General features: G+C 46.7%; 1 protein-coding gene and 1 long non-coding RNA gene across 4 annotated transcripts in view; one reads left to right on the top strand and one right to left on the bottom strand.

Annotated features, from left to right (window-relative positions):
- LOC132393023 (pleckstrin homology-like domain family B member 2) overlaps window positions 1-21171 on the top strand; it is a 414321-nt gene that overhangs the window by 372477 nt on the left and 20673 nt on the right. For all 3 annotated transcript variants that reach the window (XM_059967716.1, XM_059967715.1, XM_059967717.1), the window contains 4 exons: window positions 523-613; window positions 6096-6242; window positions 11102-11321; window positions 13337-13422. In XM_059967716.1, coding sequence (XP_059823699.1) covers window positions 523-613; window positions 6096-6242; window positions 11102-11321; window positions 13337-13422 — 544 coding nt within the window. The remainder of the gene's footprint in view (window positions 1-522; window positions 614-6095; window positions 6243-11101; window positions 11322-13336; window positions 13423-21171) is intronic.
- LOC132393025 (uncharacterized) overlaps window positions 1-21171 on the bottom strand; it is a 60505-nt gene that overhangs the window by 21014 nt on the left and 18320 nt on the right. Inside the window, exon 2 of the long non-coding RNA XR_009511731.1 lies at window positions 20286-20493. This is a non-coding gene — a long non-coding RNA (uncharacterized LOC132393025). The remainder of the gene's footprint in view (window positions 1-20285; window positions 20494-21171) is intronic.

Below are 21171 nucleotides of genomic sequence, written 5' to 3'. Positions count from 1 at the left end.
GCCTTCATAAGTCAAAGTACTGAGAGAAGGTTGGAATGTTACATTGAAGTTGTATAAGATGTTGACAAGGCCTCATTTGAGTATTGTGTGCAGTTTTAGTTACCCACCTACAGGAAAGATGTCAATATGAATGAAAGAGTGCAGAGAAAATTTACAAGGATGTTGTCAGGACTTGAAGACCTGAGTTGTAGGGAACGGTCCAATGCGTTAGGACTTTATTCTCTGGAGCATTGAAGATTGAGGGGAGATTTTTTAGAGCTATACAAAAATCTGAGGGGTATAGATAGGGTAAACGCAAGTAGGCTTTTTCCACTGAAGTTGGGGGAAACAAGAATTAGAGGTGAAAGATGAAAGGTGGAATGTTTAAGGGGAACATAAGGGGATCTTTTTCACTCAGAGGGCGGTGAGAGTGTGGAATGAACTGCCAGCACAAGTGGTGAATGAGGATTCAATATCAACATTACTTCTCTTTGCATTATTAACTTTCAACATGCTTTTCATGGTTTGTATGCTTGCGTGCAGCGCCAGTACGTTCAATGTTGCAAAACTTGAGGAGATGGAACGTCTTCTAAAGGAGGCTCAGGCTGAGAAAGCATGGCTCATCGAGAGCAAAGTGAGTTCCATTCCCAGCTCTGGGGTCGTCAGCTTAATCTCTCTTCATTTCTATCTCAAGGAGCTCTGAGTGCTCTGCAAGTGTTTACAAACCTGAATTCATTTCATTGTCACCTTCTATGCCAAAAGAAACAGACCTTGTAAGCAGTTCACAAACAGTCTCTGTTCGGGGCTGTCTCACGACACAGAAGTTGTAACATTGGGTGGGTCATACACAGTACTGACAGTAGCAAAGATCCGTCAGTGTTTTCACGCTGGTCTCAGCCAACCTTCCAGGCAGTGATTTTAAGGTCTGGCAACTATTCCTTTTCTGTTAATATTACAATGAATATGTTAGATCCCTGTCTCTGAACAACTGTTAGCACTGATTCTGGTAAAATGCCAGATAGTAACTAGGCGGCATACAAGACCGAGATAGATCAGCTGTTTGAGTGGTGTCACAACAACATCCTCACACTCAATGTCAGCCAGACTAAGGAGTTGATAGTGGGCTTCAGGAAGTTGGGACTACACACTAGTCCTTAGGGGTCAGTGGTGGAAAGGGTGAGCAGCTTCAAGTTCCTGGGTTTCAATATCTCCTTTCCTGGGCCCAAAACATTGATGCAGTCATGAAGGCAAGCCAGCAGTTCTATTAGGAGTCCAAGGAAATTTCATAGGTCACCGAGTCTTCTATAGATGTATAGTGGAGAGCATTCTGACTGGTTCAGGAGCTCCATGCACAGGATTGAAAGAGGCTGTGGGGGCTTGTGGACTCAGCCAGCTCCATCAAAGGCATCTTTAACAGGCAGTGCTTCAAGAAGGCAACATCTATCATTAAGGAACTTCACCATCTGAGATGAGTCCTCTTTTATTTCTACCGACGAGGAAGCACAGGAGCCGGTGAAACCACACTCAATGATTCAGGAGCAGCTTCTTCCCCTCTGCCATCAGCTTTTTCAATTGTCCATGGACACTACTTCATTGTTGCTTTTATTTTCGACTGTTGATTTGTTTTATAATTTTGTACTTCTGCCTTCAAACAACAAATTTCAGATCATGTGATGATAAATCTGATTTTGCTGAGGGAAACAGGGCCTTCCTGTGTATCCCATCATCATAGATCCCCTCTTCAGCCAAATCGATTCACTCCACTTTATATCAAGAAACGGCTGGTTCTGCAACAACCAGTCAACGTTCAGCTGCAGTACTGAATACACCATCATGCCATTCCATTTTCATTACTTCTGACACGTTCATCACTTGCAAAGTGGGTAATGGTGTTGTCAACAAAGCTGTTAGCAATAACCCATTGACCACTCCGGGTCCATCTTGGTGCAACTGTAGAGCTGAATGTCAAAGATGAAAGTAATTGCCTCCAGCATCAAGACAGTGTTTGATTAAGTGTGGCCATCACTGTTAAAGCTGAAGTCAGTGGACATTGAAGGGGAAGGTCGAAACTCAGGAGTGTTCTATCCAGATCCAGCATAGTCCGCTGTGGCAGCAATCTGTCCGAGGCTGCAAGAATCTGCAGAGAGTTGTGGGCAGGCCAGTCCAGCACAAAAGCTAGTCTCCCTTCCATGCACTTGGTCTGTACTCCACCCACCACAAACCTCTCCTCACCACCCCCGCCCCCCCCCCCCCCATCGAGCAGAAAGCACGTCTCACCAAGCTCAAGGACAGCTTCTACCCCGATGGACTTCTCATCTCCCAGTCTACCTTATCATGGCCTTGCACCTTATTGCCTCTCTGTACTGAACTTTATCTGTAACTGTTAAAACTTCATTCTGTGTTTTTTCCATTCTACCACCTCAGTGAAAATGACTGTGTGGATGCAATGCAAGATGCTGCCTGGCCTGCTGAGTTCCTCCAGCATTATGACAGTGTGGATGCAATGCAAGATGCTGCCTGGCCTGCTGAGTTCCTCCAGCACTATGACAGTGTGGATGCAATGCAAGATGCTGCCTGGCCTGCTGAGTTCCTCCAGCACTATGACTGTGTGGATGTAATACAAGATGCTGCCTGGCCTGCTGAGTTCCTCCCGCATTATGACTGTGTGGATGTAATACAAGATGCTGCCTGGCCTGCCGAGTTCCTCCAGCATTATGACAGTGTGGATGTAATACAAGATGCTGCCTGGCCTGCTGAGTTCCTCCAGCATAATGACAGTGTGGATGTAATACAAGATGCTGCCTGGCCTGCTGAGTTCCTCCAGCATTATGACAGTGTGGATGCAATGCAAGATGCTGCCTGGCCTGCTGAGTTCCTCCAGCACTATGACAGTGTGGATGCAATGCAAGATGCTGCCTGGCCTGCTGAGTTCCTCCAGCACTATGACTGTGTGGATGTAATACAAGATGCTGCCTGGCCTGCTGAGTTCCTCCAGCATAATGACAGTGTGGATGTAATACAAGATGCTGCCTGGCCTGCTGAGTTCCTCCAGCATTATGACAGTGTGGATGTAATACAAGATGCTGCCTGGCCTGCTGAGTTCCTCCAGCATTATGACAGTGTGGATGTAATACAAGATGCTGTCTGGCCTGCCGAGTTCCTCCAGCATTATGACTGTGTGGATGTAATACAAGATGCTGTCTGACCTGCCGAGTTCCTCCAGCATTATGACAGTGTGGATGCAATGCAAGATGCTACCTGGCCTGCTGAGTCCCTCCCGCATTATGACTGTGTGGATGTAATACAAGATGCTGCCTGGCCTGCTGAGTTCCTCCAGCATTATGACTGTGTGGATGTAATACAAGATGCTGCCTGGCCTGCCGAGTTCCTCCAGCATTATGACAGTGTGGATGCAATGCAAGATGCTGCCTGGCCTGCTGAGTTCCTCCCGCATTATGACAGTGTGGATGTAATACAAGATGCTGCCTGGCCTGCTGAGTTCCTCCCGCACTATGACAGTGTGGATGTAATACAAGATGCTGCCTGGCCTGCTGAGTTCCTCCCGCATTATGACAGTGTGGATGTAATACAAGATGCTGCCTGGCCTGCTGAGTTCCTCCAGCATTCTGACTGTGTGGATGTAATACAAGATGCTGCCTGGCCTGCTGAGTTCCTCCCGCACTATGACAGTGTGGATGTAATACAAGATGCTGCCTGGCCTGCTGAGTTCCTCCCGCATTATGACAGTGTGGATGTAATACAAGATGCTGCCTGGCCTGCTGAGTTCCTCCAGCATTCTGACTGTGTGGATGTAATGCAAGATGCTGCCTGGCCTGCTGAGTTCCTCCAGCATTATGACAGTGTGGATGTAATACAAGATGCTGTCTGGCCTGCCGAGTTCCTCCAGCATTATGACAGTGTGGATGTAATACAAGATGCTGTCTGGCCTGCCGAGTTCCTCCAGCATTATGACTGTGTGGATGTAATACAAGATGCTGTCTGACCTGCCGAGTTCCTCCAGCATTATGACAGTGTGGATGCAATGCAAGATGCTACCTGGCCTGCTGAGTTCCTCCCGCATTATGACTGTGTGGATGTAATACAAGATGCTGCCTGGCCTGCCGAGTTCCTCCAGCATTATGACAGTGTGGATGCAATGCAAGATGCTGCCTGGCCTGCTGAGTTCCTCCCGCATTATGACAGTGTGGATGTAATACAAGATGCTGCCTGGCCTGCTGAGTTCCTCCCGCACTATGACAGTGTGGATGTAATACAAGATGCTGCCTGGCCTGCTGAGTTCCTCCCGCATTATGACAGTGTGGATGTAATACAAGATGCTGCCTGGCCTGCTGAGTTCCTCCCGCATTATGACAGTGTGGATGTAATACAAGATGCTGCCTGGCCTGCTGAGTTCCTCCCGCATTATGACTGTGTGGATGTAATACAAGATGCTGCCTGGCCTGCTGAGTTCCTCCCGCACTATGACAGTGTGGATGTAATACAAGATGCTGCCTGGCCTGCTGAGTTCCTCCCGCATTATGACAGTGTGGATGTAATACAAGATGCTGCCTGGCCTGCTGAGTTCCTCCAGCATTCTGACTGTGTGGATGTAATGCAAGATGCTGCCTGGCCTGCTGAGTTCCTCCAGCATTATGACAGTGTGGATGTAATACAAGATGCTGCCTGGCCTGCTGAGTTCCTCCCGCACTATGACAGTGTGGATGTAATACAAGATGCTGCCTGGCCTGCTGAGTTCCTCCCGCATTATGACAGTGTGGATGTAATACAAGATGCTGTCTGGCCTGCCGAGTTCCTCCAGCATTATGACAGTGTGGATGTAATACAAGATGCTGTCTGGCCTGCTGAGTTCCTCCAGCATTATGACAGTGTGGATGTAATACAAGATGCTGTCTGACCTGCCGAGTTCCTCCAGCATTATGACAGTGTGGATGCAATGCAAGATGCTGCCTGGCCTGCTGAGTTCCTCCAGCATTATGACAGTGTGGATGCAATGCAAGATGCTGCCTGGCCTGCTGAGTTCCTCCCGCATTATGACAGTGTGGATGTAATACAAGATGCTGCCTGGCCTGCTGAGTTCCTCCCGCACTATGACTGTGTGGATGTAATACAAGATGCTGCCTGGCCTGCTGAGTTCCTCCCGCACTATGACTGTGTGGATGTAATACAAGATGCTGCCTGGCCTGCTGAGTTCCTCCCGCACTATGACTGTGTGGATGTAATACAAGATGCTGCCTGGCCTGCTGAGTTCCTCCAGCATTATGACAGTGTGGATGTAATACAAGATGCTGCCTGGCCTGCTGAGTCCCTCCAGCATTATGTTTGTGTTCTGAAGTTTTTCACTCTACCTTTGGACAGGGAACAATAATTTATTAAACCACTCTGAAGTTGGTTGTGGTCAATGGAGGTTAGCCAATCATTGATTCCTCTAAGAGTTGCTGAGGGCGGTGTCCTAGGCTCCAAACATCCTCACTTGCCCCATCATTTCCATCCATCATGAGGCCAAGCATGGGGATATTCACTGACAATTGATGACTGTTCAATTCCATTTGCAGCTCCTCAGAAAATCAGGCCGTACCCTAATAAGACCTAGGCTGATAAATGGCAAGCAACACTCACGCAAAGGCAATGATTATTTCCAGGAACCACCAATCCTTGAGATTTAATGACAGTACCACGGCCAAACCCCAGCATCAATATCCCAGTTTTTTTCTGCACTTTTACAGCTTAAAATTGTGATACAGTAAAGCGTAGAAATTCTTTTGGTAATGCTGAATGTGGTTGTTGTGCCCTTTGTGAACGTGCTTCATTCTGGAGTGCCATGTACAACTGCGCCCACATTAACACTGCCATCGTCTAGTGTAAAGGCAGAACTAAGAGTCTCTTTCTCGGACTGGATATTGTCCGGGTTCCTCATTGACTTTAATGCTGGCTGGGTGTGTAATAATCTGAGGAACAGAAGTGGTGGAGGGGATTTTACACTGCTTTAGTTGTTGATGTTTATACTTTGAAGAGAGAAGCAGTCTCCATTGGACAAAGTCACGTGCTGCTTTTCTGCCAGATTGGTTAATTGACGTTCTTTTTTCCTGGTTTTGCAGGAGCGGGAAATGGAGGCGAAGAAACAGGCGTTGCAAGAGGAACGGTGCCGCAGAGAGCAGCTGGAGAAAAGGCTGCAGGAGGAGACAGAACGCAGGCAGCAGCTGATCGAGAAGGAAGTTAAACTGCGAGAAAAGCAGCGATGGCAGGTACTTGATGTGTACGTTGATCTGGGACCTGGAGCCTGGCATCTGGTGCTAGCCCAGTTCTGTTGAATTCTGCAGCCCTCAACTTTATGAAATGGCTCTATGCCTTTTATAAATCTCCATTCAGGGTCCCCAAAGCCAGTACTCACCTTATCTCACAATATGGTTGCACCAGTGAGAGTGCAGAGGAGATGTTTTTTGGATTGGAGGAATTTAGTTACGGGAAGTTGAGCTGGAGCAATGATGACCCGAAGGAAATATATAACATTATAAGAGGGATAGATATCCAAAATCCATTTCCCAAAGACAAGGGAACATAGGTGAAGATGGGAGTAAGGATTTGTGAAAGGGTTCTGAGGGGTAAGTTTTGTTTACACAGAGATCACTACAATTAGTAGTAATAACAGAAGGCGCTACCTCGAGAAGGTCATCAAAGATCCCCACTATCTGAGTCATGAGGTCCCAACCTGAAACGCTGGTTGTCTATTTCCCTCCATAGGTGCTGCCTGACCCGCTGAGTGCCCCAGCATTTTGTGTGTTGTTATAACCCTAGTCACCATAGGTTAGCAACCCCATGACCATCTTTGCACTCAAACGGATATTGCTCTAAGTGTCTTACAAGTACATCTGGTATTATTTAGTGTCAGTTAGTCAAACGTTTGTCTTAGTATATAGTATATATTTTACCTTTCTATGCATATAAAACACTTAAGAAATGTATATATTGCAATAATTAAACCACTGTGTTGCTTAGTAATAATTGTAGCTTTTATTGGGGCAGGGCCTTTCACATGCTCCATTATTCTCACTTTATCCATTATCCTTTAAAATTGTTCCGATCGTTGACCAACTGTAGCCTAACGCTTTTCCAATGTCAGATGGCATTTCACCTCTTTCCAAAGGCTTTATTATTTCCACTTTATTTTCAATCACGATCGCTTCTCGTCAATGGAACTGGATCAGTGTGGGCGGCGGGTCCCTAGCTCTGCTGGCTCCCGAGGTCCACTGGGTCCTAAGGCCCACCACACTGAATTCCCCAGGTCCGCACTGAGACAGGTTAAATGGGACAAGTGGGGGCTGTGCTGGGTTCGGGTATTTGATCCTCCACGATATTTAAACTGGAGGTGGCAGTGTTTTTTTTTACGTGGTTGAGTTGCAAGCTCGATGTCAACCCGGCACGGGTGCGGTCTGTCACTAAACCTCCGTTCTCCGACCCGGCGCTGGACTCACTGCGCCATCAGCCGACCGGAACTTGGAGGGGGGGTGGTGGTCAGGGTGAATCTTACTAAGAAAAATTTAAGCCAAATACAAATACAAACACTCAATGCAGTGTCAATGGCAATGACTTAAAATGACGGACAGCATTGGGATCCGACTTAAAATGACGGACGGCGTTCTCGTTCCTTGGTTCGTTGTCCGTAAGTCGGACGTTCGTAACTTGGGGACTACCTGTACACTATTTCTGATTTTGCACATATTTTAGTCTATTCAATATATGTATACTGTAATTTATTTACTTGGGGTAAAGGAAAACCCCAAGGCATTCTTCAATTATGTGAAGAACTAAAGGATGACAGGAGTGAAGGTAGGACAGATTAGAGATAAAAGTGGGAAGATGTGCCTGGAGGCTGTGGAAATGAGCAAGGTCCTCAATGAATACTTCTCTTCGATATTCACTAATGAGAGGGAACTTGATGACGGTGAGGACTATATGAGTGAGGTTGATGGAGCATGTTGATATTAAGAGAGAGGAGGTGTTGGAGTTGTTAAAATACATTAGGATGGTTAAGTCCCTGGGGCCTGACGGAATATTCCCCAGGCCGCTCCACGAGGCGAGGGAAGGCTGAGCCTCTGGCTAGGATCTTTATGTCCTCGTTGTCCACGGGAATGGTACTGGAGGACTGGAGGGAGGCGAATGTTGTCCCCTTGTTCAAAAAAGGTGGTAGGGGTAGTCCGGGTAATTATAGACCAGTGAGCCTTACATCTGAGGTGGGAAAGCTGTTGGAAAAGATTCTTAGAGATAGGATCTATGGGCATTTAGAGAATCATGGTCTGATCAGGGACAGTCAGCATGGCTTTGTGAAGGGCAGATCGTGTCTAACAAGCCTGATAGAGTTCTTTGAGGAGGTGACCAGGCATATAGATGAGGGTAGTGCAGTGGATGTGATCTACATGGATTTTAGTAAGGCATTTGACAAGGTTCCACATGGTAGGCTTATTCAGAAAGTCAGAAGGCATGGGATCCAGGGACGTTTGGCCAGGTGGATTCAGAATTGGCTTGCCTGCAGAAAGTAGAGGGTCGTGGTGGAGGGAGTACATTCAGATTGGAGGGTTGTGACTAGTGGTGTCCCACAAGGATCTGTTCTGGGACCTCTACTTCTCGTGATTTTTATTAACAACCTGGATGTGGGGGTAGAAGGGTGGATTGGCAAGTTTGAAGACAACACAAAGGTTGGTGGTGTTGTAGATATTGTAGAGGATTGTTGAAGATTGCAGAGAGACATTGATAGGATGCAGAAGTGGGCTGAGAAGTGGCAGATGGAGTTCAACCCAGAGAAGTGTGAGGTGGTACACTTTGGAAGGACAAACTCCAAGGCAGAGTACAAAGTAAATGGCAGGATACTTGGTAGTGTGGAGGAGCAGAGGGATCTGGGGGTACATGTCCACAGATCCCTGAAAGTTGCCTCACAGGTAGATAGAGTAGTTAAAAAAGCTTATGGGGTGTTAGCTTTCATAAGTCGTGGTATAGAATTTAAGAGACGCGATGTAATGATGCAGCTCTATAAAACTCTGGTTAGGCCACACTTGGAGTACTGTGTCCAGTTCTGGTCGCCTCACTATAGGAAGGATGTGGAAGCATTGGAAAGGATACAGAGGAGATTTACCACGATGCTGCCTGGTTTAGCGAGTATGGATTATGATCAGAGCTTAAGGGAGCTAGGGCTTTACTCTTTAGAGAGAAGGAGGATGAGAGGAGACATGATAGGGGTGTACAAGATATTAAGAGGAACAGACAGAGTGAACAGCCAGCGCCTCTTCCCCAGGGCACCACTGCTCAGTACAAGAGGAGATGGTTTTAAGGTAAGGGGAGGAAAGTTCAAGGGGGATATTAGAGGAAGGTTTTTCACTCAGAGAGTGGTTGGTGCGTGGAATGCACTGCCTGAGTGCAGATACACTAGTGAAGTTGAAGAGACTACTAGACAGGTATATGGAGGAATTTAAAGTGGGGGGTTATATGGGAGGCAGGGTTTGAGGGTTGGCACAACATTGTGGGCCGAAGGGCCTGCGATGTGCTGTACTATTGTATGTTCAATGATTCTGATAGGTTAGTTCAGTGGTTTGCAAATGGTACTGGGTGAGAATGGATTGAGATTAGTTTGGTACTCTGGGGAGGGAGCAGGTAGTGGAATTTGTCTGATATTGATACACACTGTGGACAGAGCAGTGGGATTAAGTTTGCATTTGAGACAGGACTGTGGAGTTAGCTTTGTATTCATACAGGACGATGCAGGGCAGTGTCTAAGTTGACACAGGGCTGTGGGCGAGTCATAGAAGGGTACAGCACAGAAACAGACCCTTCAGCCCATCTAGTCTTTGCAAAACCACTTAAACTGCCTGCTTCCATCAACTTGCACTGGGACCACAGCCCTCCATATCCCTACATTCTATGTGCCTATTCTAACTTCTCTTAAACATTGAAATTGAGCTTTGTCCTGGCAGCTCATTCCACACTCTCACGACCCTCTGAGTGAAGAAGTTTACACTCATGTTCTCCTAAACATTTCACCTTTCACCCTCAACCCATGACCTCTGGCTGTAGTTCCACCTAACCTCAGTGGAAAAAGCCTGCTTGCATTTACCTTATCTATGCCCCTCATTAGTTTGTATACCTCTGTCAAATCTCTCAATCTTCTGTTCTAAGGAATGCAGTCCTATCCTACTCAATCTTTCCTTATAATACAGGTCCTGCAGACCCAGCAACATCCTTGTGAACTTTTTCTGTACTCTTTCAATCTGATTTATATCTTTATTGTAGGTCGGTGATCAAAACTGTATGCAATGCTCCAAATTAGGCCTCACCAACATCTTGTACAGCTTCAACATAACATCTCAAACATCTCATAACATGTCCTGTACTCAATACTTTGATTTATGAAGGCCAATGTACCCAAAGCTTTCATTACAATCTTGTCTACCTGTGACAGCACTTTCGAGAATAAATGAGTGTCATTTACTTAAGGCTGTGAGAGATAACAGATAAGTGAGTGAGAGTGGGTCACTGAGAAATAAGTGATGGAACTGCCATGAGAGGCAACATAAACAATTGGTAAACACCTGTATCAAAAGGAAATCGGAGAGAATGAGGCAATGGAATTATCCTGATCCAGCATGGATATGTGTTGCTGGGCTGTGTGGGTGTGTGTTATCAGTGAATGGGCTGTTCATTGTTCCCCGTGGCGCAGCGCGGAGAAGGAGTTAGATGTACACCTTACAAAGTAGTAATCACATATTGTGCTGTTCAGCCAATGGAATGATCAGCAGGAATTTCCCTGATCAGGACACCAGCTCATTGTAGACACTATTTGCAGATGCCCTCAGCTCTGTCCTCGTACAGAAGCCTGAAGTCCTACATCACCAGGTTCAGGAACAGCTATTTCTTTTTGGTTTTGAACCAATCTGCAGAACCCCAATTACTACCGGTGTAGCAACACTATGACCACTTTACACTACAACGTGCTTTATTTACTTGTTCTAGTTGTGTTCTTTCTTGTATAAATGCATATATTTTATGCTTAAATTATGTTTTTTTTTGTTAATGCACCCCACATACAAGAAACTCGACTTTGACTTTGTGCCGACAGGCCAGGCCGCTGACTCGCTACCTCCCGGTCAGAAAGGAAGACTTTGACTTGCGAGCCCATATTGAAGCAGCTGGACACAACATTGAGACTTGCTACCATGTGTCCCTCACGGAGAAGACCTGCAGAGGCTTCTTGATCAAAATGGGTGGCAAAATTAAAACCTGGAAGAAACGCTGGTTTGTTTTCAACAGGACTAAACGGACCCTCTCCTATTATGCAGGTGGGTAAACGGACCATCTCCTGTTATGCACGCGGGTATACATGGGCCAGGCTCCGTCAATGGGCAAAGACCCCTTGTTAAACCCTTGGCTCGTGCACAGCAGGCTGGGGTTATCTCTCCATCTCCTGTGTTTGTCCTTTGTTACAGAGTAACTCAGCACCAAAACTGGCCCTCCATTCTAATTGGTCCATGCCATGCAAGATCCCCACTTAACACACACAAAATGCTGGGGATCTCAGCAGGCCAGGCAAAAAAGATACATTCAATGTTTTGGGCCGAGACCTTTCATGGATGAAGGTTCTCGACCTGAAACATCGACTGTACTCTTTTCCTAGATGCTCTCTGGCCTGCTGAGTTCCCCCAGCATCACCCTGCCTACCTGTGACATGAGGTATCCAGCCAATGAATTCCCTGTTTCTTCCCCAGTAACCCTGTTCATCCTTTCCCTCCATTCAGTTTCCTTTCTTGTATCAGCGTGCACCACCAATGCATTGTGCACACTGACATGGTTGTGCCAGTCCTTTCCCTCGGTCACTTCAGGTCTTTGACTGTCCTTCCACTTCACTGCAAATCATTCCATGTTTAAGCACCTTCATCAACTACTCCCAGGCTGAGGTGTGTAAGTGCAGATACAAGAACCAGCAGACATGGGGATACAAGAACCAGCAGACAGTGGAGATACAAGAACCAGCAGACAGTGGGGATACAAGAACCAGCAGACATGGGGATACAAGAACCAGCAGACAGTGGGGATACAAGAACCAGCAGACATGGGGATACAAGAACCAGCAGACAGTGGAGATACAAGAACCAGCAGACATGGGAATACAAGAACCCAGCAGACAGTGGAGATACAAGAACCAGCAGACAGTGGGGATACAAGAACCCAGCAGACATGGGGATACAAGAAACAGCAGACAGTGGAGATACAAGAACCCAGCAAACATGGGGATACAAGAACCAGCAGACATGGGGATACAAGAACCAGCAGACAGTGGGGATACAAGAACCCAGCAGACACGGGGATACAAGAACCAGCAGACAGTGGAGATACAAGAACCCAGCAGACATGGGGATACAAGAACCAGCAGACAGTGGGGATACAAGAACCCAGCAGACATGGGGATACAAGAACCAGCAGACAGTGGAGATACAAGAACCAGCAGACATGGGGATACAAGAACCAGCAGACAGTGGGGATACAAGAACCCAGCAGACATGGGGATACAAGAACCAGCAGACAGTGAAGATACAAGAACCAGCAGACAATGGAATACAAGATCCAGCAGACAGTGGGGATACAAGAACCCAGCAGACAGTGGGGATACAAGAACCCAGCAGACAGTGGAGATACAAGAACCAGCAGACAGTGGGGATACAAGAACCAGCAGACAGTGGGGATACAAGAACCCAGCAGACAGTGGGGATACAAGAACCAGCAGACAGTGAAGATACAAGAACCAGCAGACAGTGGAGATACAAGATCCAGCAGACAGTGGGGATACAAGAACCCAGCAGACATGGGGATACAAGAACCAGCAGACAGTGGAGAGACAAGAACCAGCAGACAGTGGGGATACAAGAACCCAGCAGACAGTGGGGATACAAGAACCAGCAGACAGTGGGGATACAAGAACCCAGCAGACATGGGGATACAAGAACCAGCAGACAGTGGAGATACAAGAACCAGCAGACAGTGGGGATACAAGAACCCAGCAGACATGGGGATACAAGAACCAGCAGACAGTGGAGATACAAGAACCAGCAGACAGTGGAGATACAAGAACCAGCAGATAGAGCAACTCACAATCTGGTGGGAAAACTCAGAGGGTTCAAACAACATTGGTCGTGGTGGGCCGGGGGAGATACCAATGTCCTGATGCAGGGTTTCAACCTGAAACTTTGACACTTCCTTCCCTCTACAGATGTAGCTTGACCCATTGAGTTCCTCCAGCAGATTGTGTGTAAGTGTTTAATCTGCCAGCACTGAAGCCCTCACTGTTATCTTCCTGCAGACAAACACGAAACCAAATTGAAAGGAGTGATCTATTTCCAAGCCATCGAGGAGGTGTACTATGACCATTTGAAGAGTGCGTACAAGGTAAAGAAGCTTCTGTTAATTTTTACCGTGCCATCTGGTGTAAAGGTTGCAGACCCTGTAACCAGCTGGCCAAGCAGATATGAAGTTTCTGCAAAGTGAAGTGCAGTTTCCACCTCTTAAAACATCCACACTGTAACAGCCAGTCACTTAACCCACCACTGACAGACATGTTGACTTCAGAACCGTGCCTTTACTGATGTCAGGCAGAGAGACACCAGCACTCAATCACAAATTCAGACTTTTGTTTCATCATCATACATATGAATATAAAAATTAATCCCTGGTAAAAATGTTCAGGAATTCTTTGGTGACCAGTGGTGTGCCTCAAGGACCCCTGGGACCTTGTGTTCTGGGACCCCTTCTCTTCGTGATTTTTATAAATGACCTGGATGAGGAAGTGGAGAGATGGGTTAGTAAGTTTGCTGATGACACAAAGATTGGAGGTGTTGTGGATAGTGTGGAGGGCTGTCAGTGGTTACAGTGGGACACCGATAGGATGCAAAACTGGGCTGAGGTGGCAGATGGAGTCAACCCAGGTAAGTGTGAGGTGGTTCATTTTGGTGGGTCAAATATGATGACAGAATATAGTATTAATGGTAAGACTCTTGGCAGTGTGAAGGATCAGAGGGATCTTGGGGTCTGAGTCCATAGGACACTCAAAGCTGCTGGCAGGTTGACTGTGTGGTTAGGAAGGTGTACGGTGTATTGGCCTTCATCAATCATGGGATTGAGTTTAGGAGCCGAGAGGTAATGTTGCAGCTATATAGGACCCGGTCAGACCCCACTTGGAGTACTGTGCTCAGTTCTGGTTGCCTCACTACAGGAAGGATGTGGAACCCATAGAAAGGGTGCAGAGGAGATTTACAAGGATGTTGCCTGGATTGGGGAGCATGCCTTATGAAAACAGGTTGAGTGAACTCGGCCTTTTCTCCTTGGAGTGATGGAGGATGAGAGGTGACCTGATAGAGGTGTATAAGATGATGAGAGGCACTGATCGTGTGGCTAGTCAGAGGCTTTTTCCCAGGGCTGAAATGGCTAGAACAAGAGGGCACAGTTTTAAGGTGCTTGGAAGTAGGAATTGAGGAGATGTCAGGGCTAAGTTTTTTATGCAGGGAATGGTGTGTGCATGGAATGGGTTGCCAGCGACTGTGGTGAAAGCAGATACAATAGGGTCTTTTAAGAGACTCCTGGACAGGGTACATGGAGCTTAGAAAAATAGAGGGCTATGGGTAACCCTAAGTAATTTCTAAAGTACGTGACATGTTCGGCACAGCATTATGGGCTGAAGGGCCTGTATTGTGCTGTAGGTTTTCTATGTTTCTATGAAACCAAGGCTGCCTAATCCCCTGGTGTGGGTTTACACATTCTCCTGAGCTGCAGTTTAGAGCGAGCTGAAGGCAGAATACAGAGTAGGGTCATTCCTGCTTCTCTGAAAAGAATGAAAAACAGCAGCCACTAGAAATCTGAAATAAAAATACAAAATATTGGGAAACACTCAGCATCAATGAGTCATGGCTGAAAGAGGACCATAGTTGGGAGCTTAACATCAAAGGTTGTATTTAGTACCAGAAGGACAGGGTGGAAGGCATGGGCAGTGGTGTATCTCTGTTGGGAAGAGATGGAATTACACCTTTAGAAAGCAGTGACAAACGGTCAGAGAATGTTGAATCTTTGTGGGTGGAGTTAAGAAACTGCAAGGGTGAAAAAGCTTTATGGGAATCCTATATAGGCCTCCAAATAGTAGCCAAGATGTGGGGTTGAGGTTGCATAGGGAGCTAGAAAAGACATGTAATAAGGATAATGACACAATTGTAATGGGGGACTTCAATATGCAAGCGGATTGGGAAAATCAGATTGGTGTCAGAGTTTGTTGAATGCCTGTGAGATGGCTTTTTAGAGCAGCTTGTGCTTGAGCCTGCTCGGGGAAAGGCCATCTTAGATTGGGTAACCCAGATCTTATTAGGCAGCTTAATGTAAAGGAACCCTTAGAAAGCAGTTATCATGATATAATTGAATTCATACTGCAGTTTGAGAGGGAGAAGCATAACTCACATGTTTCAGTATCACAATGGAATGAAGGGAATTACAGAGGCGTGAGAGAGGAGCTTGCCCAGGTGGACTGGAGGATGATACTGGCGGGAATAACAGCAGAGCAGAGATGGCTGAAGTTTCAGGGAACCGTTCACAAGATGGAGAATAGACATATTCCCCACAGAAGAACTTTTTCTCAAATGGCAAGAGTAGTCAACCATGGCTGACAAGGGATGTTAAGGACTGCATAAAAGCCAAGGAAAGGGCATATATGGTAGCAAAAGTGAGTGGGAAGTTGGATAATTGGGAAGCTTTTAAAATCTGACAAAAGACAACCAAAAAAGCTATAAGAAGGGAAAAGATTAAATATGATGGCAAACTAGCCAATAATATAAAGCAGGGTACCGGAAGTTTTTTCAGCTATATAAAGAGTAAAAGGGAGATGAGAGTTGATATTGGACCACTGGAAAAGGATGCTGGTGAGGTAGTAATGGGAGACAAAGAAATGGCAGATGAGCTTAATGGGTAGTTTGCATTAGTCTTCACTGTGGAAGGCTCTAGCAATGTGCCCAGAGGTCTGTGCATGTCAGTGAGCAGCAGTGAGTGCCATTGCTATTACAAAGGAAAAAGTGCGAGGCAAACTAAAAGGTCTTAAGGTGTATAGGTCACCTGGACCAGACTGACTACATCCCAGAGTCCTGAGAGAGGTTGCTGAAGAGATAATGGATGCACTGGTCATGATCTTTCATGAATCACTTGCTTCTGGCATGGCCCCAGAGGACTGGAAGATTACAAACGTCACTCCACTCTTTAAGAGGGGAGGAAGGCAAAAGAAAGGAAATTATAGGCCAGTTAGCCTAACCTCAGTGGCTGGGAAAATGTTTGAGTCTGTAATTAAGGATTCGGGATACTTGGAGACTAATGATAAAATAAGTCTCCAAACAAAATAAGTCGGCATGGTTTCTGTTGAGGGAAATCTTGCCTGACAAATCTGTTAGAGTTTTTTGAGGAAGTAACAAGCAGGGTGGACAAAGGAGAGGTAGTGGATGTCACTTAATTTGATTTTCAGAAGGCATTTGATAAAGTGCCACACATAAGTCTGCTTAATAAGATAAATTCCCATGGTGTTACAGGAAAGGTACTGGCATGGACAGAGGAATGGTTGACAGGCAGTGAGTAGGAATAAAAGTGGCCTTTTCTGGTTGGCTGCCAGTGACTAGTGGTGTTCCTCAGAGGTCAGTATTGGGACCGTTACTTTTCACGTTGTTTGTCAATAATTTGGATAATGAAATTGATGGCTGTGTGGCAGTTTGCGGATGATATGAAGATAGGGGGAGGGGTAGGTAGTGCTGAGGAAGCAATGTGATTGCAGCAGGACTTAGACAAATTGGAAGAATGGGCAAAAGTCAGGCAGATGGAATACAATGTGGGGAAATGTATGGTAGTGCATTTTGGTAAAAGGAACAATAGTGTGGACTATTACCGAAATGGGGAGAAGGTTCAAACAATAGAGGTGCAGGGGTACTTATGAGTTCTTGTGCAAGACTTGCAGAAGGTTAATTTACAGGTTGAGTCTGTTTTAAAGAAGGCAAATGCAATGTTGACATTTATTTCAAGGGAAATAGAATATAAAAGCAAGGAGATAATACTGAGGCTTTATAAGACACTAGGAGATTTGGGCCCCACATCTTAGAAAGAATGTGTTGTCATTGGAGAGAGTCCAGAGGAGGTTCATGAGGATGATTCCAGGAATGAAGGGTTAATATGAGGAGCGTTTGGCAGTTTGGGGCCTGTACTCACTGGAATTTAGAAGAATGTGTGGGGATCTCATTAAAAGTTAATGAATGTTGAAAGGACTGGATAGGGTGGATGTGGAGAGGATGGTTCCTCTGGTGAAAGGACTGGATAGGGTGGATGTGAAGAGGATGTTTCCTCTGGTGAAAGGACTGGATAGGGTGGATGTGGAGAGGATGGTTCCTGTGGTGAAAGGACTGGATAGGGTGGATGTGAAGAGGATGGTTCCTGTGGTGAAAGGACTGGATAGGGTGGATGTGGAGAGGATGGTTCCTCTGGTGAAAGGACTGGATAGGGTGGATGTGAAGAGGATGTTTCCTGTGGTGAAAGGACTGGATAGGGTGGATGTGGAGAGGATGGTTCCTCTGGTGAAAGGACTGGATAGGGTGGATGTGGAGAGGATGTTTCCTGTGGTGAAAGGACTGGATAGGGTGGATGTGGAGAGGATGGTTCCTCTGGTGAAAGGACTGGATAGGGTGGATGTGGAGAGGATGTTTCCTGTGGTGAAAGGACTGGATAGGGTGGATGTGGAGAGGATGGTTCCTGTGGTGGGGGTATGCCACCACTGAAGGGTGATCTTTTAGAACAAAGGTAAGAAGGAATTCTTTTAGCCAGAGTAGTGGGTATATATAAGGCAGAAATTGATAGTTTCCTGATGAGTCAGGGTATCAAAGGATATGATGAGAAGACAGGCTTGAGTGAGATCTGCAATCAGCCATGGCTCGATGAGCCAAATAGCTTAATTCTGCTCCTATGTCTTATCGTCTTATGCTCTGGGTCAGATGGCATATGTGCAGAGAGAAACAGTTTATGCTTTGGGTTGGAGACATTTATTTGAATGAAAAGTATTAAGGCTGAAATTAGTAATTGGTTTAGTATTGTCACACATACCAAGAGGCACAGAAAAGCTGATGTATGTATGTAGACAGGTACATGTAATGTAGTACAAAGAGAAAACAATGGAAAATACAATGTTAGTGTAGCAGATAAGTGCAGTACAGGTAGACCTATATTGACTCTTTCTTCTCCACAGATGCTGCCTGAACTGCTGAATGTTTCCAGCATCTTCTCCTACTTTGTAGAGTCGAGCATGATGGGGCAGGGTGCAGAGTGAAGGATGATGGGGCAGGGTGCAGAGTGAAGGATGATGGGGCAGGGTGTAGAGTGAAGGATGATGGGGCAGGGTGTAGAGCGAAGGATCATGGGGTAGGATGTAGAGCAAAGGATTATGGTGTAGAGCGAAGGATCATGGGGTAGGGCGTAGAGGGAAGGATGATGGGGCAGGGCGTAGAGCAAAGCATGACGGGGTAGGGTGTAGAGCGAAGGATGATGGGGTAGGGCATAGAGCAAAGGATCATGGGTTAGGGCGTAGAGCGAAAGATCATGGGGTTGGGCGTAGAGCAAATGATGTTGGGGCAGGGCGCCCCAGCAAAGGATGTTGGGGCAGGGCGTAGAGCGAAGGATGATGGGGTAGGGCGTAGAGCGAAGGATCATGGGGTAGGGCGTAGAGGGAAGGATGATGGGGCAGGGCGTAGAGCGAAGCATGACGGGGTAGGGTGTAGAGCGAATGATGTTGGGGCAGGGCGTAGAGTGAATGATGTTGGGGCAGGGCGTAGAGCGAAGGATGATGGGGTAGGGCGTAGAGCGAAGGATCATGGGGTAGGGCATAGAGCGAAGCATGATGGGGTAGGGTGTAGAGCGAATGATGTTGGGGCAGGGCGTAGAGTGAAGGATGATGGGGCAGGGTGTAGAGTGAAGCATGATGGGACAGGGCGTAGAGCAAAGGATGATCAAGCAGGGCGTAGAGTGAAGGATGATGGGGTAGGGCGTAGAGCGAAGGATCATGGGGTAGGGCGTAGAGCGAAGGATGTTGGGGCAGGGCGTAGAGCGAAGAATCATGGGGCAGGGTGTAGAGTGAAGCATGATGGGACAGGGCGTAGAGCAAAGGATGATCAGGCAGGGCGTAGAGTGAAGCATGACGGGGCAGGGCGTAGAGCGAAGCATGATGGGACAGGGCGTAGAGCAAAGGATGATCAGGCAGGGCGTAGAGTGAAGCATGATGGGGCAGGGCGTAGAGTGAAGCATGATGGGACAGGGCGTAGAATGAAGGATAATGGGGCAGGGCACAGAGCAAAGCATGATGGGTCAGAGTATAGAAGTTGGTGCCATTACCTATAAGAGTGACAGAGGCAAGGCCATTTTAATCTAGTTCGTGGAGTGGTGAAGAATTTTGAGGGCTGAGATATCATATACAGTGTAACAGTGGACCAGTGATTTGCAAATGAATGGACCCTGGAGGTGGGATGAGCTGAGATAGACTTGGTAAGGGGTGTGAGCTCTCAGTACTCACTCACACTTCTATCTGTTTGGATCCAAGATGGAAAGCAGAGTCACTAGGTATTACAAATTGGCAGGAGGATCTTCAACCCATCTTGACTCTGCTGATCAAGGCGCCTACATAAAGCAGTCTTAATTGTCTGTGTTTGGCCTCAGTCCCTCGAGATGTTTCCCATGCATGAACCTGTCCAAATGTTCTCTAAACATTTATTTAAGAGTATTACTGGATTACTGAAGCTGTTACAGTGCGTTGTGATGTTGATTTAGTATATCTCACTGCGAAGTATATGTACCTGAGATCTTGGCCAATAATTGACATATGTGTGTGCAACAGCAGCCTCGACAAAGGCTTGGTTGTTAACACAGATTGAACTTGTCTCTAATGGAAAGCTGGATAGAGTTGGATTGCAGACAGAGCTGATGCCCCACAGTTCCAGAAACCCTGGTTCCATTGTGACCTCAAGTGCTGTCTCTGTGAGTTTGCATCTTCTCCCCATGACTCTGTGGGCTTCCTCTGGCTTCCCCAGATTCTTCCCACATCCCACAGATGCTTGCTTGGTTAACCAACTGCTGTAATTGGACCCCAGAGTAGGTGAGTGCTGGGAGGATCAGTGGATGTTAATGCAAAATAGGTTACAGGCAAAATTTGGGTGAATGGGAATGGAGTTCAAGTTCATGGTTATTGTCATGGCAACACATACCCAAGGTAGAAATGTCACAAAAATTAGTTTTTCTTTTGCAGCAACACAGTACAATATGAACAAATTCAAATCCTCAGTCTTGAGGAAGTGGTCTCAGCCCAACATATGGACTGTTTACTCCTTTCCACAGATGCTGCCTGGCCTGCTGAGTTCCTCCAGCATTTTGTGGGTGTTGCTTGGATTTCCAGCATCTGCAGACTTTCTCAACCTTATAAATTAAACAAGTTTAAGTTAACAGAAATTATACATAACCTAGATGACAAAATAAACAGAAATGGACATAAAAACATGGGTGCAAGAAGAGAGAAGTATGAACTGAGGTGGTATTAGGGTTTCAGGTCAGATCAGGAACCTGATGGCAGTGAGGAGGGGGCTGCTGCTGAACTTCGAGCTGTTGCACTGTCAAAAAGAGAGCATGGCCTACATGGTGAGGACCTTACTGACCGGATTTCTCTGAATGCCAGAACAGATTACAATATAATGGCCGAGAAACTTGTTAGGTTCCATATGGAGTTACAGTCACCAGTGCTGAGTTCTGAGAGTGCCAGATGACTAGAATGTTACAGTCATGTTGCAGAGTTGGCTGCAGTTCACTCTTCTATCTAATACATGTCATCCAGCCATGTCCCACACGTCCAGTGCCCTCCCCCATGTCCCACACCGCCAGTCACTTCCCCATGTCCCACACGTCCAGTGCCCTCCCTCATGTCCCACACGTACAGTGCCCTCCCCCATGTCACACACGTACAGTGCCCTCCCCCATGTCCCACACGTGCAGTGCCCTCCCCCATGTCCCACACCGCCAGTCACTTCCCCATGTCCCACACATACAGTGCCCTCCCCCATGTCCCACATGTACAGTACCCTCCCCCATGTCCCACACGTC

Source organism: Hypanus sabinus, chromosome 4 (genome assembly GCF_030144855.1).
Source record: "Hypanus sabinus isolate sHypSab1 chromosome 4, sHypSab1.hap1, whole genome shotgun sequence".
NCBI lineage: Eukaryota > Metazoa > Chordata > Chondrichthyes > Myliobatiformes > Dasyatidae > Hypanus > Hypanus sabinus.
The sequence above is the reverse complement of the archived record's forward strand: the minus strand, read 5'-3'. Positions and strand labels throughout refer to the sequence as shown.